The 16,520-nt window shown below is 39.0% G+C and overlaps 1 protein-coding gene across 2 annotated transcripts; it reads left to right on the top strand.

Annotated features, from left to right (window-relative positions):
* The first annotated feature begins 800 nt into the window (after positions 1 to 800).
* On the top strand, positions 801 to 16,294 carry WBP11 (WW domain binding protein 11). Of its 2 annotated transcripts, XM_008541545.2 has the most exons (12): positions 801 to 956; positions 2,890 to 2,996; positions 3,518 to 3,549; positions 4,633 to 4,726; positions 7,334 to 7,530; positions 8,633 to 8,766; positions 8,978 to 9,177; positions 9,704 to 9,895; positions 12,088 to 12,189; positions 12,614 to 12,907; positions 13,913 to 14,095; positions 15,274 to 16,294. In XM_008541545.2, the coding sequence occupies exons 2-12, from the start codon at positions 2,933 to 2,935 to the stop codon at positions 15,705 to 15,707; spliced, it is 1,926 nt and encodes a 641-aa protein (XP_008539767.1). In that variant the 5' UTR covers positions 801 to 956; positions 2,890 to 2,932; the 3' UTR covers positions 15,708 to 16,294. The 2 variants fall into 2 exon arrangements, with proteins under 2 accessions (XP_008539767.1, XP_070475280.1); XM_070619179.1 differs by lacking the exon at positions 3,518 to 3,549 and having other exon boundaries at positions 819 to 956.
* The last annotated feature ends 226 nt before the right edge of the window (positions 16,295 to 16,520 follow it).

Here is a 16,520-nt window from a genome sequence, read left to right as displayed (position 1 = left end):
TAGGGGAGGAGTCTTAGAGACTAAGAGTGGACAGAAGAGAAGGAAAGAACGAAGACCAAAGCTAAGGGAATAATACTGTATGTATAATGACATCGTAAAGGACTTGGGCTGGTGCAAAGACCAGAAGGGAAAGGAGCCAACATAAGTCAGCCTGGCCATTGTAAATTTAAAACTGACTACACATGTATCCCCACACTTAATCTTCAAAACTAACCCTGTAGATTAGTAATCTGGGACTCTAATACGGACACTGATTTGCGCAGGTGTACAAATGTTCTGTTTGTCCGTAAACAACTATATACTGAGCTTCCAGGTGGACCCAGCGCTAACAAAGCGCATCACAGTAGCTAGTGTTAGTTGGGGATTCGTACTCAAATAGACGCCCCCAAAAGATCGCACTCGCTTACATCATAGAAAAAATAAAACTCAAAAACTAAAACAACTCCAAGACACAGAAACAGCGCAAAACGTCTCCCTATCCTGAAGCAGCCGGTCTCGGGTGGCGCAATAAACAGACCTCCCGGAAATTAGGTCAGAATGCCTCAGGCCCGAGAGGCAAGGCAGTCATCTCATCAGCCAATCATATATCAGAGCCGCTTCGTTTTTCTTATTCCTATTGAGCTAGGGGAGTGTCAATCAACGTGGACTCTTCGTACGGCGTAATGAGGGCGGGCTTTTAGCCGACAACCAACCAATTCAGCATTGTGTTGGAGCGGAAGAGACTCTGGCCCTGGAGTTCTTGGTTACTCTCTATGGTTGCAGGGCGGAGAAACGCTACGAGATCCGTGGCCCGTAGGAATAGGAAGTGACGTAGGGATGGCGGAGGAGCGCGAGGTTTCAAGATGGCGGTGGCTCAATGGCTGACCGGGAGGCAGAGGTGAAGGCCCCTACGAAGTCACAGAGGCCGAGAATCGTCCCCTCCCCGCTTCTCGCAGTCCCAGGAGTCCAGCAGAAGTGTGAGTGTGCGGGGCTGTTCTCCGCCGCTTCATCTTTCCCGCCCCTTTCCAGGGCCCGCGCGGCTGCCTCGGGGACACCAGGCCCCTCTGCCCTGCTCTTCCTCTCCGCAGTTGGGGTCTCCCGGGTCGCAGACTGGGGGAGGAGGGGGGTCCCCGAGCCGGGGGCGGCGCGGCGTCCAGCGGCTTAGCGTCTGACTTTAGCCGGGTCGGTTAGCCCCGCCTCCTGTCTGTGCACGTTGACCGGTTGCCTTGGTGTTGCTGTCTGTCCCTCGAGTCACGGTCAACCGTCGCTATGGTTTCGGCAGTTACGGCTGCTGTTGCCGCCTCTGGTGGACATGGGCTCCGTCCCGCCGGAACCTCTTTGGCTGTTGAGAGTTCTCCCATGGTTTAGTGGCCCGATTTCCCTATCGCTTCTGCTTTTAGACAAAAAAGTAGTTTGTGCAGACTGAGGCTCCACTGTCTTCTGTAAAAATTCTCTGCAATCCATATCTGTTCTCTGTTATAGTTGTGAGAGGGGAGAATCAAAACATGAGCCTGAGGGTAATTGAGAGAGGAAAGCAAAAACGACACAGGCCATCAAAGATAGAAGAGCTGCTATTTCTACTAATTTTGCTTGTTTCCGCCTCCCTTCTCCACTACTCCATTTTTCCTAGAAGGGAACCTTCGACAGGGTAAATTAGTTGCCACGGGAACAGCTTTGAAGCATTTAGCAGAAATCAAGGAAATTGAACAATTGCTGAAAGAGGCATTATCTAATAAATTTGCGTGGCAAAATCTTGTAAAGGGAAAGTATAATTGTATGATCTTTTACCTCATGATCTTCCTTTTCCTACCCTTTAAAAGTGTCTGCTTTGAAAGGGAAGAAAATTTGTCAACCTTTATCATTGCAAAGAGAGTCAAAAGTTCAATCTCATTCATTTGGAATAAGAGGAAGAAATGGTATAATGTCTTAGGTTAATACAAATTTTGACTTACAAAATATTTTCCCTCAAACACAATTATTCCTTTCAGTTACCTTGAAAAATACAAATCAAGAGGCAAGTAGGTACTAGTAAGAAAAATATTTATCTTAATATTGACATTTTTGGAAGGTCTTATATAATATTCGTTTCGAATGTTTGCATTTTTAGTTATGTTTTAAGGTGCTGCTTGAGAGTCAAGAGTCTTGAGAGTCAAGAATTATATGAGAATTAAATCTAAATCTGAATTAAATAGGCTTAAATAATGTTTTTACTGTCTTAGAGGTGTTGGGAAAACATGCTAAGAAAAACCGTGCGGAGAGGCAAGGGTGAGCTGTTTGTCATTGATGGCAAATCATCACCCCACTTCCTTTTTATTCCTGTTTCACTCTACATACAAATAGAGGGAGGATGTGGGAGGAGGACTGCTGGCCTCTCTTGTTCATGGTTTTGTCACATTGTTGAAGCACTTTCTGATGATTTGTTTCAATTGTTGAGTCAATACTGTAATCCATAGAAGAAAATTAAATTGATGACCTAATGATAGTCAGAGTAGTTTTCAGACCCATTACTTTTGTAAATAATAACAAATCTAGGTTTTCATGGTCAGAGAGGTTGAGGCCATCTTTCCTGGACACTAAAGTCAAAACTAGAGAAAGAACAAGGTCTTAATAATGAAATGAATGTTTCTTTTCAAATATTGGTGGGAAGGAATTTTATAAATATAAAAAGGAAGAGGGCCAGCTCCAGTGGCCAAATGGTTACGTTTGGCCTACCCAACTCTGGTGGCATGGATTGTGTTGCTAGGCCTGGACCTATAGCGCTTGTCTATTAGTGGCCATGCTGTGGCTGCGGCTCACATATAAGCTAAAGGAACATTGGCAATAGATTTTAGCTCAGGGCGAATCTTCCTCAGCAAAAAAAAATAAATTTTGTAAATTTAGGGAAAATAAGCTATTACGTTGTTTTCACAGGTTTTTATTTTTAACGAACAAGTAAACCATACAGATTGTCAACATGGGACGGAGATCTACATCATCCACCAAGAGTGGAAAATTTATGAACCCCACAGACCAAGCCCGTAAGTGTCTGTTAATGTGGAATGGTGGAGAAAGAGGAGTGGTAAAAATTGCATACCTTAAGGAGTCTGTTTCATTATGTCTTAATTACAAGATCAGCAATGCTAGGAGGAGTCAGTTGCATAAAGTTATCTGGTGTTCTTGTGGGCACATGATTAAAACTTTAAAATGTAAAAAAGATTAGTACCCGTATTTCTAAGTTGATTGACTTGGCTTAAAGCTTTTTGTATTTGGAATTGTGAACATATTGTTTTGCGAGCTCTTGTTTAATATTTTATGGCACCCTTTTCCTTCAGATTCGTAGTTATTTTTTAAGAAACTTAAAAATGTCTTGAGCATTTCTAGTTGATGTAATTAGAAGGATGCTATTGGCATTTAGTGGGTAGAGGCCAGGGATGCTGCTAAACATCCTACAGTGCACACAGGGAGGCCTTGCACAGTAAAGAATTATCTGTATTAAATTGTAGAAAATGTTAATGTTTAAGATTTGAAAGTTTTCTATTCTCTCTTTCCCTGTCTTCAGGAAAAGAAGCCCGGAAGAGAGAATTAAAGAAGGTATGATTTCAGAAGCATCCTATTAGATCAGAGTGTAGTTTGGCACATCTTATTAGTTGAGATTAGTGGATTTCAAAATAACATTTCCAGTTATTTGCCAGAGAAGATACTTATGCTTCTTAGAACACACCATAAAATTTACTAAGCCAAAATACTATACTTGGAAACTGAACTGAAAGAACTTTGCAGATAAGCTCATGATGGGTTATTATAACATTGTTTATTTGATTACCTTTCCCGGTAAGTTAAATACTTTTGAAAATAATTTTTTTTGCTATTTATTATACTGCTTTGTTAAATGCTACTGAATTAGTGAGTGGAAGTAAATGTGATGCTAAATAGCTTTGTATGTCCATTTTCCTCGTTGTGTAGCTGTTGAGTTTGTGGCAGAGAGCTTCCCCAGGAAAAGAAAGGATTTACTTTTTGGTGTCATGCCGTAGCACTTTGAGAAAACTTAATTTTTTAATAGTTTTCAGTTGTGTGGTGTTGTTTCATTATTTAGCATTAAATCCTATAAAACTTTAATATATAATTTTAGACTTTACCTGCAACTTTGTTAATAAAAAAACTTAAAATATTTTTTTAAGTGCTAAAGATGTCACAAGGTTAAAAGAAATACTTGCCTAAGAAAACACTTTTAATAAAGATATTTATCTTTTTGTCTAAAGTTGAAACTTTTTTTTTTTTTTTAGATTTTTTTTTTATTTTTTCCTTTTTCTCCCCAAAGCCCCCTGGTACATAGTTGTATATTCTTTGTTGTGGGTCCTTCTAGTTGTGGCATGTGGGACGCTGCCTCAGCGTGGTTTGATGAGCAGTGTCATGTCCGTGCCCAGGATTCGAACCAACGAAACACTGGGCCGCCTGCAGCGGAGCGTGCGAACTTAACCGCTCGGCCACGGGGCCAGCCCCCTAAAGTTGAAACATTTTTGAGAGCGAAAAATTACATAGGTCTGTTTCTGGTGGTTGAAACAAGTGATCAGAAACCAAGGAGAAGTTCAACTACAGTTTAAATTTTTGAAGCTAATTGAAATGGAAACTCACGAATGTTCAGCTTCTTGAAATGCTGCTCTTTATTTTTCTAAGAACAAAAAACAGCGCATGATGGTACGAGCTGCAGTTTTAAAGATGAAGGATCCCAAACAGATTATCCGGGACATGGAGAAATTGGATGAAATGGGTAAGAATGTATAAAAAGGTTGGATTTTACAGCAGGGATAACAGTCTGATACACAGAGGGAGGCAAGCAAATAATGAGTGAAGCAGCACAGACGGAAGAAACACGGAAAAGCGTGATGGCATTGTGATGCTTGGATTTAGTTTTAGTGTCAGGAAGACAGAGGGGGCAGCGACTATTGGAAACTGGAGATCTCATCTAGAATAAGGGGAAAGCCGTTCTTTAGCTTGAGCTAATTGCAGTTATAAGGTAATGATAGCCAAATATGGCCAGCGCATTTTTCGAGAGAAGAGTGAAATCTGGTCTTTGAAGTCACCTTGGAGTTGTTTGTCTTGTTTTGTTTTTTAATATTGGCAACTAAATATTAAGCCACTAAGAATATAAGTCAGTTTCCCATTTTTTTCCAATGAGAAGATCCAAAGACGATTGACCACTTAGTAAGGATATAGAAGAAATCAAATACCTTAAAACCAGATTTTGTAAAATACCGTATTAGGATTTTCCTCTGTTTTTCACATGTTGATAGAATAGTTTTGTCTCTTTATGTGCATCTGCAACGTCACTGCTTTGTCATAGCTGCAATCACGTGAGATAACTGCATGTTATCCTTCCTTGCATCTAAGTTGCTTGAGAATCATCTGTGTGATGCTGTCCCTGGAAATTTTATCCCAACCCACAAACATCCATTCTCTTAACATTAGGATATGAGATTTTTAGTTTTCTGCTTTTTTAGTGGAAGCTTTCAAACATGCAAAAATAAAATAGTTAACTCCTCTGTGCTTTTCAGCTGTCAAGTTTTTGCCAAATCTGTCTTCTGCTCCCTGGCACATTTTTTTTAAATTGTATATTAAAGTTATCTTTACAAATTTTGTTTAGAAAAGTACCCACACAGGTTCATTGGTTTGCCCAAAAACAGAGACAGTAAGTGAAAGAAATACAGTGGATCTCCTCAGTGATTCATTAATGGGGTTCAAACAAATCCAGTTATGTGGGGTTATGATGTTACAAGTTTTCTGAAATAATGTGGCACAGCCTTTGTAGCTCCCCTGGGCGAAAGTTCTGGGTCAGGCTGCATGATCCCACATCTTTCCCAGTTCAGCTGTAACTGGCTCCACTTGTTGCCTCTGGTCTGAATATCACTAGGGAAAATTATTATCCCTGGGGTGTCAGGATATTACCTATTGAATGACCCCTAATTAATTTATGTGGTTTTTCAAGGGGATGATAGTAATCACTGAGGCATATTGAGCTCTTTGCTATGCACCAATTTTTTTACATGATATCAGTTAGTCCTCACAGCATCTTTGGGGGTAGGAGTATTGTCCCTATTTTACAGGTGAGGAAATGCAGGCACAGAGAGATTACATACTTTTTTCAAGGTCGTGCTGTTAGGAAATGACAGAGCTGGGATTAATACTCAGGCATTCAACACTTTTATTAATCACACTGGGAATAGCATGATGTAAGACTATACCTTTTTCTGGTTTTGAATAAATCACCAAGGTTAATAGTTAATAGGATTTAGAGAAGTAGATAATTAAACTTGCTATTATTTAAGGAAAAGGAAGACGGGAACACTGTTCATCACAGCTTTAATTACCATTTATAAAACTCAGTACAAGTTAAGCAGAAAAAAGTATACATTGACTCCCATAATTAGGAAATCCCGGAGGGAAGCCAGCCCTGAAAACCTATGTAACATTATCAAGACTGTTCATCTCTCTGGTCTTCTGTCTGTTAGCTTCATTCAGCATACTGCTAATGAACTTCTTAGAATTGGAGGTGGAATTAGTGGTGCTTGAGAGACAGGGCCACAGAGAGCTCTAGGTTTATTTCACATCAGCTTGTGAGAGCTTCCGTCTTCCCACACCTACGTTTAAAATCTCAGAGAAGGATCTGGTCCCAATTGGGATCATGTGCCAGTGGATCTCTGAGTCAGTCACTGGCAAGGATGGAGGGGAGCAGGTATGACTGACCAGGTAGGCCTGGGAGTCTTGTGCTAATCCCCTTTAGGGAAAAAGACCTGAAATTAAGCCCCATGTGGAACACATGGGAAGAGAAAAGGTTATATGGTAGCTGGACAAAGAACACCAGTCCATTATAAAAATAATAATTAAGTGGTGAGCCAGACACCAGTGGATATTTTCTTTGTGATCCCATTTAATCATCAGAGCTTTGTCGTGAAGTTGTTAATGTCCCCGTTTTCCAGATGATGAAGCTGAAGATCAGAGAATTCAAGTAAAGTGCCCAAGATCTCAGAATTAAATGACAGAGCCAGTGTATTTATAAACCCAGGTCGGTCTGTCTGAAGCGTCACTATATCAGGTTGTTAGCATAGAGGAGCGAAAATTGATTATTATTACATTGATGATGAATATCAATTAGTTGTCTTAGGAAAGAAAGTAAAATTAATGGCCATCTTGAAAAGGTAGAATTGTAATAAAGATCTATTGCAGTTCTTTTGAATAAAATTGAAAAGAGTATAGCTGGTGTCTAGATCCCTTTTAAGTTGTACCATATAAGGAGATTTTTAGTAATGCTAGAACCTATTGATACCTAAATGAAGTGACCTTTTTGTGTTTAATTCCATACTCTGCTCTTTCCTCTCAGAGTTTAACCCAGTTCAACAGCCACAGTTAAATGAGAAGGTGCTAAAAGACAAGCGTAAAAAGCTACGTGAAACCTTTGAACGTATTCTACGGCTCTATGAAAAAGAGAATCCAGATATTTACAAAGAATTGAGAAAGCTAGAAGTAGAATATGAACAGAAAAGGGCTCAACTTAGCCAATATTTTGATGCTGTAAAGGTAATCAAGTTTCTTTTGAGAGAGAAACTAAAATGTTATGTTTAGATTTGCTTTTAAAATTGTGAATGGGAGAGTTGATGATGTTGAACCTCCTCCTCTTGGCAATTTCTTATCAAATTAAACATATACCTACCATTGTGAGCCAGCAAGTCTAATCCTGTGTATTTATACAAGAGAAATTAATCTATCTGCCAAAACAGTAGTAGCCAAAAACTGGAAACAGCTCAGGTGTCCATTAATAGCGTAATGGGTAAACGAACTAGTGTGTTTATTAAATTGAATACTACTTGGCAATGAGCAGGACTGATCTACTGATTTTCAAAACAACATGGGGTTAAAAAAATTTTTTAATGGCTAAATCTCAAAAACATGCCACACTTCTTTCATAGTTATGAGTCCATTTGTGTGAAATTCTAGAAAAGGCAAAACTAATCTATGGAGGAAAAATTTGTAATAGTGGTTGCCTTGGGATAGTGTTAGGGATTGACTGTGAAGGGGTACAGGTGTATGTATTTGTCAAACTCATGAATTTATACATTTCGTTGTAAATTTTGCCTCAAAATAAAAATGGAAAAAAACTGAATGGTATGATTTTAGTACAATTTTACTAGTTAGGATGGGTCCCATTTTACAGATAGGAAAACTGAGGTGATTTGCTTAGTCATACAGCTAATATGTGGCAGAAATTCAACAAAGGCAGACTAACTTTAGAGGCCAAGCTTTAACACTGGGTGTATACTATTTTTTAAGTTAATTGATAAGTAGTATTTATCATCCAGAATATTAAATAGGGTGGCTTTGGTACTGGATGCTTTAACAGTTAGACTTCTCTAAACAGCAGCTGTTTCAAACCATAACCAAAAAGAATTAGTTGATAATAAGGGGAGAACAGTAGCTGAGTTTTGGTTCTTTTAGAGGAGAGAAGATTTTTTTCGATTCATTGACATTCTTGGGAAGTATTGACAAGCCTTTCTATTCTTGTTTTTTCGTGATATTTAGTTCAATGGAAAGCAAGCCAGGTTATGAAACAGCTGACATTGAATTTTTAGTGTTGGGTTTGTGGATTGTTCATCATACTATTGAAAGATGCTCTCTGTTTCAGAATGCTCAGCACGTGGAAGTGGAGAGCATCCCTTTACCAGATATGCCGCATGCTCCTTCCAACATCTTAATCCAGGACATTCCACTTCCTGGTGCCCAGCCACCCTCCATCCTTAAGAAGACCTCAGCCTATGGGTAAGGAAGCAGTAGCATAATCAAATAGCACTTATTAAAATCACCTCTTGACAGTACAGTGCCAAAATTAATGCAGTTGGAAATAAAAGACAATGTGAATGTAGGGGGTCCTTCATTTGATTAAATATGAAATAAATCCCTTGAAAATTGTTTAGAAGAGGAAGTAAATAACTCATCACTTAACATGATTGCTGTAAAATTTTGTTTTCAGACCTCCAACTCGGGCAGTTTCTATACTTCCTCTTCTTGGACATGGTGTTCCACGTTTGCCCCCTGGCAGAAAACCTCCTGGTCCTCCCCCTGGTCCGCCTCCTCCTCAGGTCTTGCAAATGTATGGCCGTAAAGTGGGCTTTGCCCTAGATCTTCCTGCTCGTAGGCGAGATGAAGACATGTTGTACAGTCCTGAACTTGGTAAGGAGTGACTGTTCTTTTGCTCTTACAACCTTTCCACTGTCCTTTTTTATGTTGGCCCTGTTAAATGTCTTGTCCAATACCCTCAGAACTTGGGAAATAAATGAGGATACCATGTACATACCAAGAGATGGATAAATCATAGGATCTACCAAGTAAAAACATCATCCATAAGGACGTGTGGAAAGGTTTATTGTGCGTTAAATTTGGCTCTTCTCAGATATGTCACCCTCTTAACTACCAGTTCCTTAAGACTTGGACACCTGTTTCCCTTTCATCTTTATTGCCATCAGACTAGAGCATCATTGTATGCAGTCACTGTGTGTGTGTGCAAGTTTCTAAGTGGAATTTGTTTTCAAATTTGAACTGTTTAAACTATTGCCAAATGAAAATGTTGTGAGACTGTATGAATAGCTGAGATCAGATCCAGAAATTTTAAAAACAAATTATTGTGAGTTAGCATAATTTTCTGTGTTTCGGAGTACTGTGTAGTGCAGTTTATTCCTTACTCCCTCTCCCTTTTCAGCTCAACGGGGTCACGACGATGATGTTTCCAGCACCAGTGAAGATGACGGCTATCCTGAGGACATGGATCAAGATAAGCATGATGACAGTACCGATGACAGCGACACTGACAGATCAGATGGAGAGAGTGAAGGGGATGACTTTGTGCACCGTGATGATAATGAGAGAGACACCACTGAAGAAAAAAAGTCAGGTATGTGCAGTGGAAAGTTCCATGGTATCAGTCAATAAACAGCACATAAGCTGAATCTCCTGATTTATTAATGCATTTATGTAAGTAATTGCGAGCTACTTGAAAGGAGAGATCGTAGCTCTGTTCATCTTTATGTCTCAAAAATCTCCAAGTTCTTGACACACAGTATGCAGTGGTTTGTAAAGAAAAAAATTCAGCAGTGTATGTAATAAAAATGTCTATGTAATAAAGTCCACTTTTGGGGAAAAAGATAATAGCTCTTCAACAGCATAAAGATGTACTATCATGGGTATGTATAGGAAAGAAAGGAGAATAATCACGTAACTATATTGAGAAAAACATACACTGTTGATTTTCAGTAAGTCTAAATATCTACATTTGAAACACTTTAAATTTTGTGTGTTCATGGTACCTAACCTGCACCAGAACCATAATTATAATTCAGGTACACCTGTGAGTGAGAGTCATGATTTAATGGAATCATTATGTCCATAATGTATGTTATGTGTTTATTTGATTGTTATAAATTCAGTCTGAGTTACATGTACTTTTAAAAAGTAGTTATAACATTCATCAAGAAATTTTTAAGCACGGTAACAGGAAGTGAGCAATATAAAATGTATAATTGGGCATACCCTGGTAGTCTTGGAGCTTCTTTTGGAGTTGTTTTTGTAGCCTACAACACAGTATTTCTGTATTAATTATACTGCTAATATTAGTATTTGTAATGATGACAAATTTTTCTTCTGCTGTATTTCTTGAGAATCATGGTTGCAAACCAAAAAGCTAATTTAAAAAGGTGGCTAGAGAGAGCTGGTAATGAAAAATTACAGAGCAATCGTATGTAGGAGCTAGTACTAGAAAGTAGAAAGCCCTTAGAACTACAGCAACTCCATGTTCCTCTGGGTCTGTGTGGTCTTTACCTCATTTTCCGCCAAATGTTTTTTCTTAGATATACTCGTCAGTGCACGCATGCTGAAAATGGCTGTCCTAACTGATGCAGTTTTTACTGTGTGCAACGCGTTAGTTTCCAGACACTAATGATGCAGAGTAAACAAAGCTAAAGCCCTGCCCACATGGAACTTCTATCCTGTAAATATTTACCAACTAAGAACGCTCCTGACACTGCACCGTTTTGCTTTATGTTTAATACTGTCTGGTGGATAGCCTTTGTCGGGTTAGGAAGTTCTCTTCTAGTCCTACTTTGCTAAGAGTTTTTATCATAAATACTTCTTAAGCATCTGTTTGGATGTTATGGTTTTTCTTTAAGTTGTTTGTTGTAATAAATTACATTGATGGCTTTTCTTTTCTGTTTTTTGATGAGAAAGGTTGGCCCTGGGCTAACATCTGTTGCCAATCTTCCTCTTTTTGCTTGAGGAAGATTGTGGCTGGGCTAACATCTGTGCCAGTCCTCTCTTTTGTATGTGGCATGCTGCCACAGCATGGCTTGATGAGCAGTGTGTAGGTCCACGCCCAGGATCTGAACCTGAGAACCCCGGGCCACTGAAGTGGAGCACAGAAACTTAACCACTATGCCACCAGGCCGGCCCCACTTGATGGCTTTTCTGATGTTAAATCATCTGTATTCCTGGGACCAACTTTATGTGTTTATGATGTATTTTTCTTGTAAAACACTATTGGATTCAGTGTGCTTAGATTTTATGTTGGCCAGTAGGTTAGTTTTGGTATCAGGGTTCTGCTAGCTTCATGAGTTCTGGAGAGCGTTCCATCTTTTCCTATGCCCTCTCACAGGAAATTTCTGTAACTTAATATTTGGCTGAATTTTCTTGTAAGATTATATCAGCCAGGTGCCTTTTATGAAGTAGATCTTTGACTACCATTTCATGTTTGTATGTTCTGGTTTTATCACTTCTTTGGCCAATTTTAGTAATTTTTATTTTTCTAGAAAATTGTTATTTTTGTCTGAGTGTTCCATTTTATTGACATAAACATGTTAATAATGTTCTTTAAGTTTTTTACATTTATAACTTAAATCACTGCAGCTTGTATTTACCAGCAATTGGCACTTCATTTACTATCTTTAAATGGCTCTCTCTTTCGGTGCTTATCTTCTGGCAAGAAATAGGCAGTAATCATATCTAGTACTTTATAGTATTTGTTAAATAGTATGCATTTACTGAATGTTGTTGATTCCCAGTCCACTCTACTCTCTCCCTCCTCTGGCCCCATAGGTCTGAGCGTACGATTTGCAGATATGCCTGGGAAATCAAGGAAGAAGAAGAAGAATATGAAGGAGCTAACTCCTCTTCAAGCCATGATGCTTCGGATGGCAGGTAAGGCAGGAAAGGAATATTTAATCACCTTTTGGTATTTCCTCATGCCAGTTGCTTTACATACATTTTCACATTTAGTATCCCAGCAACCCTCAAGTAAGTAATAAATCCTTGTTTCATAAATGTTAAGGTTTAGAGACGTTACGGTAAGCTGCCCAAAGTTACACAGCTAGTAAGTGGTTGAACTGGCATTTAAATCCAGGCCTGTCTTGTTCTAAGGCCTGGGCTTCTTCCACTGTGCTGCACTAGCATACTTGAGTAGAGTACTATTTGATGCTTTCACATCTGAAGTCTTTTTTTTGAAGAAGACTATTTGGTTAATTTTTTAAGAAAGCATTCATTGAGTATGTGTCTTCAGGCATCGTTCTTTTACAGGCTATAAAAAGTTAAGCACTCCATTTACCTGGTTTAAAATTTCTTTCAGGTCAGGAAATCCCTGAGGAGGGCCGCGAAGTAGAGGAATTTTCAGAGGACGATGATGAAGATGATTCTGATGATTCTGAAGCAGAAAAGCAATCACAAAAACAGCATAAAGAGGAATCTCTCTCTGATGGCACATCTACTGCTTCTTCACAGCAGCAAGCTCCCCCACAGTCTGTTCCCCCATCTCAGATACAAGCACCTCCCATGCCAGGACCACCTCCTCTCGGACCACCACCCGCTCCACCTTTACGGCCACCTGGCCCACCCACAGGCCTTCCTCCTGGACCACCTCCAGGTAAGTACTTACATGTTATGAATAAATAATTAAGTCTAAATGTGGTTAGAGTGAAGCCATTCCAGAAAATGTTCATCATTAGTGTTGATGTTTTCTTGTTTCCTCCTAGTGCAGTTCCCTAACAAATCAAGGCTTTGCAAAGGATAAATACAACTTGTTTATTCCTACAGCGTTGTTTACAACTCACAGTATTTCTAACAGCCATCTTTTTCTCCAAAGGTCTTCCTTTTTCAGGGTTCTTTAGTTCTGATTCTAACTGACAAACTGGAGTATGTCACAAAGAATTTCTTTAGTGCTGCCTTTTAATATGACAGGTTGACTCACTTCTAAATTGATTGCCAGTGGGTCTAGGGCATAGTGAATACTATTGTATGTCTTTCTTTGGTTGGGAATTATTGGATGTCAGTGTAATATTTATAGTTAAAGACAAGTGATCGGAGTTAATCAAGTCTTCAGCTTAAAAATATAAAAAGTTTATTTATAATTTGAAACAATGTATAGAATTTCTTAGCTATTTATGATTTTATTCCTTCATCCTACAGTCAGCCAATTAAGTTTTCTTCAATTGAGTTCATCCTTTTCCTATTGGTACAAAGCAAAATTACCTATCTTATGTCGTTCTTAGTGGTCTTTGTCTTTATCTTAATGAATTTCAGGAGATCATTAAAGCACTTTGCTTTATATTCCATTTTCATTTCATATTGGAACCATTTAAGAATTCCTTCCATCTTTGTATATTTCCAGCCCAGCAGAGCTGTGATTGAATTTCTTTTTCGTCAGTGCTGAGAAATAAAGAGAAATGATCCATAACAAATTCAATATCCTATCTCTGGTGCTCACATATTTGTCAAATGAATTCTGTTTCCACACGTTTCGATCTGATTTTGAAGTTATGTGATTTCAGATTAAAGTGATAAGTCGAACCACATCTGAGTAACCTTTATACCACAATTACTACTTCCTATATATTTCTTTGACATTAATGTATCATTTTTCTCTTTTCAGGAGCTCCTCCATTCCTGAGACCACCTGGAATGCCAGGACTCCGAGGGCCTTTACCCCGACTTTTACCTCCAGGTCCACCACCAGGCCGACCCCCTGGCCCTCCCCCAGGTCCACCTCCGGGTCTGCCTCCTGGCCCTCCTCCTCGGGGGCCCCCACCAAGGCTACCTCCCCCTGCACCTCCAGGTGAAGCTTTTGATTTCTATAAGAAAAACTTTCCTATGTTTTCCGTTTGCTCTAAGACATATTTTCACATTTCAATATCCTGAAATCAAGGCCTGTCTTAAAATAGTCTTTTTAAATTGCTGCTGGCCTGGGTTGAAGTTGAGTTCTTCCAGAAGTTATTTGCATTTGATTTTGCCTGTCACCTGAGGGAATTTTCCCTGCTAGAGACCACGTTGGATTAAATTCTCCATTTGAGATTTTTTTCATTTTAGGGTTACACTTAAAATTTTACAGTTATTCCATACATCTGCATGAGTACCAACTTAAAGTTTAAAATCACAAGGGAAATTTTTTCCCCTTCTCTACCCAATATCAAGGTTAGATATACAAATTTCCTTGTGGTCTTATTGTGTATGGCAAGTGTATTTCTCGTTTACTACATTGCCTGTCCCAGTTTAATGTGAAGATCTTTTAAGCTTCCCAGCTTGGACTATTTTTTTTCCTCTTAGTGATGTATGGAATAATTATGAGTCCATATAAGCAATAGCATCTTAGGGTTGATGAAATTTGGTACTTGATATTCCATCTTGAAAGTGGTATTTGAAGAAAATAAAATCTGCAATTCTTGGTAAATGATGATGGTATGTCTGAACTGTTAATGGGACGTGAATTCTTTTCCAGTAATGGGGACATATTCTAATAGTTACATTCTCTTATTCCAGGGTTAAAATTATGTTTCTTGCCCACTGAATTATGTTTTTAGGGGGAGGAGTGGTGTGAAAATCAGTAAATAATGCATGAGAATCAAGCCCCTAACCTTGGCCCTGATAGCATCTGCACTGTACAGCTGTAATAGAATCTTGGGCTACCATATTTGAAATTTGACCATTTTGAAATCATATTTGAAACCAGTGGTGTTTTCAATTTTCCTTTATATTTTAAAGTAGTATATTATTTAGAGAGGAAGAAAACATTAAGTACAGCGTACAGACTGAAGGTGAATACCATTTTATAATAAAATATTCCAAACTATCAGAATATATTTCTGGGTTTCAAATAGCAAACAGCATGATTTCAGCTTGTTTTCTGTAAATTGTCCATTTTTAAAGAATTGTCAACCTGTTTTTTAACATCCTTAGTAGTACTTAAATTTTAATAGTTCTTGTAGTGTTCATCTGCCTGTCTTCTCCTTCATTTAGGTATCCCTCCACCTCGTCCTGGCATGATGCGCCCACCTTTGGTGCCTCCACTTGGACCTGCCCCACCTGGGCTTTTCCCGCCAGCTCCCTTGCCGAACCCCGGGGTTTTAAGTGCTCCACCCAATTTGATTCAGCGACCCAAGGCGGATGATACAAGCGCGGCCACCATTGAGAAGAAAGCCACAGCAACCATCAGTGCCAAGCCACAGATCACTAATCCCAAGGCAGAGATTACTCGATTCGTGCCCACTGCACTGAGGGTACGTCGGGAGAATAAAGGGGCGACTGCTACTCCCCAAAGAAAGTCAGAGGATGATTCTGCTGTACCTCTTGCCAAAGCAGCCCCCAAGTCTGGTCCATCTGTTCCCGTCTCAGTACAAACTAAGGATGATGTTTATGAAGCTTTCATGAAAGAGATGGAAGGGCTACTGTGACAGCCTTCGATGGCAGAACGGGCTTCTGTTCACATCAGCGGTTCATGGAGAAAGAGGCTCATGTTATACTTAGGTGAAAGAGCTGCTTTCGCTGTCAGGGTATTTTCTAATTTCTGTTTAAGGAATATCCTAAAGTTTAGCCTTGTTCAGCATTTACTGCATATGAGAGAGGGTATTTCATTCAGAATAGATTGGTCATTGAAGCAGTGCTGCTAACATCCGGTCCCTTTCACACCGCCATTCTCATCCCGTTCCTTCCTCTTCTCCCGCTCTTTGGAAACTTGCGATCAGGGGCTTCTTTGTTACTTATTTGTTTTGATTCTCTTCTTGTGTGCTGTGGGCACTAGAGTAGAGATTTCTGAAAACCAGTTTATTTCACCCCATCTTGCCTTTCGTGTTTGAGTTATTTTTAATATTTTCTTGTAAATATTTTGTAATATTGTAGTGAAATGAATCTCAATGTCATTTCCTATTACAAAGCAAGATACGTGGGAAGAAAATGTACAATTCTTTGATTAAAATTATTTCCCACTGACCTAAACTTTGAGTGTTTCATGGAATAAATAAATAAATGTTCTACACCAGAATCCTCTGTGTTACTGATAATGTATAAACATGACATCTGTTTTATGGTCAGAAAAGAAGCAAGTATTCAAAACTTGGGTTTTAAGGAAATAACATTTCTGGTACAGAATGAGAATTTTATTGAAAATGTGGTTAGCTGTACACCTGAAACTTAGGCAATAAAAGAAAAGGAAAGAATGTGCTTAAAACTATGTTTTGAGTTTTAAGAGACAAAAAAGAAATAATTAT

Source organism: Equus przewalskii, chromosome 5 (assembly GCF_037783145.1).
Source record: "Equus przewalskii isolate Varuska chromosome 5, EquPr2, whole genome shotgun sequence".
NCBI classification, from domain to species: domain Eukaryota; kingdom Metazoa; phylum Chordata; class Mammalia; order Perissodactyla; family Equidae; genus Equus; species Equus przewalskii.
The sequence above is the reverse complement of the archived record's forward strand: the minus strand, read 5'-3'. Positions and strand labels throughout refer to the sequence as shown.

What these genes read in the sequence shown, in the direction of transcription:
- WBP11 (XM_008541545.2), top strand. Translation starts at nt 2,933, where the DNA reads ATGGGACGGAGATCTACATCATCCACCAAGAGTGGAAAATTTATGAAC. An exon ending in AAGAAGACCTCAGCCTATGG is followed by an intron (nt 8,767 to 8,977) that starts GTAAGGAAGCAG and finishes TTTTGTTTTCAG; the next exon opens with ACCTCCAACTCGGGCAGTTT. An exon ending in CATGATGCTTCGGATGGCAG is followed by an intron (nt 12,190 to 12,613) that starts GTAAGGCAGGAA and finishes AATTTCTTTCAG; the next exon opens with GTCAGGAAATCCCTGAGGAG.